Here is a 2,382-nt window from a genome sequence, read left to right on the forward strand (position 1 = left end):
TTTCAAGCAGGACAAGGAAAAAAATTTGGAAAATTAATTAAATTTTTGTTTCCAAGCATTTTCCTTTCAGATTGTTATCATTTGCATTTCAGATGAGGGAGCAGAATATTTATTTTCAGTGGATTGATATTAATATCAGAAGAAATCTGTTTTGAGAGTAAAAAAATGATTATTTTAAATAAATAAACAGTGATTTAATTAAATTTAAGTTTTGCTCAAAAATGGACTGGTATAGACAGCAATGATATCTTGTACATTAGCTATACCATTTTTTTTCTGTATTTATGTTCCTCTAAAACCTCATGGAGAACCTGCATTGCTAAGCCCCACAAGCACAATAAAATCAATTTAGCTCATTAGAACATGAAATGTCAACACTACCAGTTTTTGGAGACAGGAACTGCAGATATTGACTTAATCAAATGTTCTGGAGGCAGGTCCAAAACTCTTGAAAGCTAGATTTGAAATAAAGAGCAAAACAGAATAAGAAAGAGGGTGGTAAAGATCTCTGTTTGGACATAGCGTATATTTTTATAAACTTATTCTCATCCAGAATGCATGTTAATCACAGTTAATTGTAATCCATATTTTAAAACTAGATCTTAAAAACACAGTCAATAACACAACACAAAGAGAACCTTGGAGAGAGCTGTTCTAATCAATACATGCAGCTCTAGACCCTAGCATGTGAGCTCTTTTATTTGTAGATAAAAGAAGGAAGATTGCAGAAGGCTATCATCTAATAAAATGTGAAGCTGAATTGTTCCACTGTACCATCTAACATTTTAAAATTTAATGAAGACACAACATAATACCAAACAATAATATGAAACATAATACTAAACTAATTGCAAACATACCTGTCTCTCAACAACAATGCCTCCTATTCACAAGGCCTATTCAAATGCCAAGCACAAAGTGGGAACTGTGTTTGCTTTCCCTAAAGATTTTCAGTGCCCATGATGAGGTAGACCCATGGTCTCAGGGCTGTCCAACTGGAGGCCCATAGGCTGGATGCAGCTTTTTGGCTCTCACTTGGCTACCACCCATCCCTGCTGCTGCAGTCCAGGTCTCCAGCATCCCTTTTGCCCCTTCCAGCTTCCACTTCCTGCACACAACTCTGGGAGCAACTCCATGTGGCAGGACTCATGCTGAGTAATGTGCACTCTGGATGCTGCTCATGGGCCCCATGCAGTAGGGGAAGTGGGGGATTCCACATAGCTAGGGGGTTGAATTTGGTTGGTAAGGGGCCCCAGACAGCAGGGGGATGGAATCGGAGGGTGAAGGGGGATGGACCTGTGAGGGATGTGGCTCATAGTCCACAGAGAGCGTACCATCTACATGTGTGCAGTATTAGGGCACAGGAAACGAATTAACTCCACCATAAGATAGTACAGGAAACCCTCGCTATTTGCGGGTTTGGCATTCGCGGTTTCAAATATTCATGGTGCGCTGAATATTCCCTGCGCACCGCAAATATTTACCTTGTTACAGCGTGAATGTCGAACCTGCATCTTAAATACACTTACAGGAAACCCTCGGGAGCTCTGCGTTTGCTGTCGCCAGCACAGCCATGACCCCCCTGCCACTGGGGGCACGCACCATTCATGAACGCAGTGCCGTATTATAGTTTCATAGTAGCTAGGGTCAGGAGGGACCTGAACAAATCAACTAGCTTGACCCCCTGTCATAGGCAGGAATGAATGATGGGTTCATAAGACCCCAGACAGGTGATCATCTAACCTCTTTTTGAATTTGCCCAAGGTAGGGGCAAGGACCACTTCCCTGGGAAGTTGGTTCCAGATTTTGGCCACCCTAACTGTAAAATATTGCCTTCTGATCTCTAACCTAAACCTATTCTCCACCAGCTTATTACCATTGTTCCTCATCACCCCAGGTGGTGCTGGGGAGAACAGGGCTCTTCCTATTTGCATGATGAGTTTGTAGGCAGCCACCAGGTCCCCCCCTTCAGCCTCCTCTTGCCGAGGCTGAATAGGTTCAGGTCCCTTAGTCGCTCCTCGTAGGGCCTGTCCTGCTGCCCTCTAACCAAGCGGGTGGCCCTCCTCTGAACACTTTTCAGGCTGGCCATATCCTTTTTAAAGTGCAGGGCCCAGTACTGGATGCAGTACTTCAACTGCGGCCTGACCAATGTCACATAGAGGGGGAGTATCACCTCTCTGGACCAGCTTGAGATGCATCTTTGGATGCACGACAAGGTATGGCTGGCCTTGCTGGCTGCAGTCTGGCATTGGTGGCTCATGTTCATCTTGGAGTCAATAATGACTCCAAGAGCCCTTTCTGCCTCTGTGCTTTCAAGAAGGGAGTTTCCCATCTTATAAGTGTGCTGCTGGTTACTACTGCCCAAGTGCAGCACCCTGCACT

At 44.2% G+C, this 2,382-nt stretch overlaps 1 protein-coding gene across 5 annotated transcripts in view; it reads right to left on the reverse strand.

Moving 5' to 3' along the window:
- RARS2 (arginyl-tRNA synthetase 2, mitochondrial) overlaps positions 1 to 2,382 on the reverse strand; it is a 65,503-nt gene that overhangs the window by 54,593 nt on the left and 8,528 nt on the right. For 3 of the 5 annotated variants that reach the window (XM_025205252.1, XM_006024580.3, XM_025205251.1), the window contains exon 2: positions 382 to 455. The exons of the other annotated variants lie outside the window; for them this stretch is intronic. In XM_025205252.1, coding sequence (XP_025061037.1) covers positions 382 to 455 — 74 coding nt within the window. The remainder of the gene's footprint in view (positions 1 to 381; positions 456 to 2,382) is intronic. 5 annotated transcript variants of the gene reach the window in all.

Source organism: Alligator sinensis, unplaced genomic scaffold (genome assembly GCF_000455745.1).
Source record: "Alligator sinensis unplaced genomic scaffold, ASM45574v1 scaffold658_1, whole genome shotgun sequence".
NCBI lineage: Eukaryota > Metazoa > Chordata > Crocodylia > Alligatoridae > Alligator > Alligator sinensis.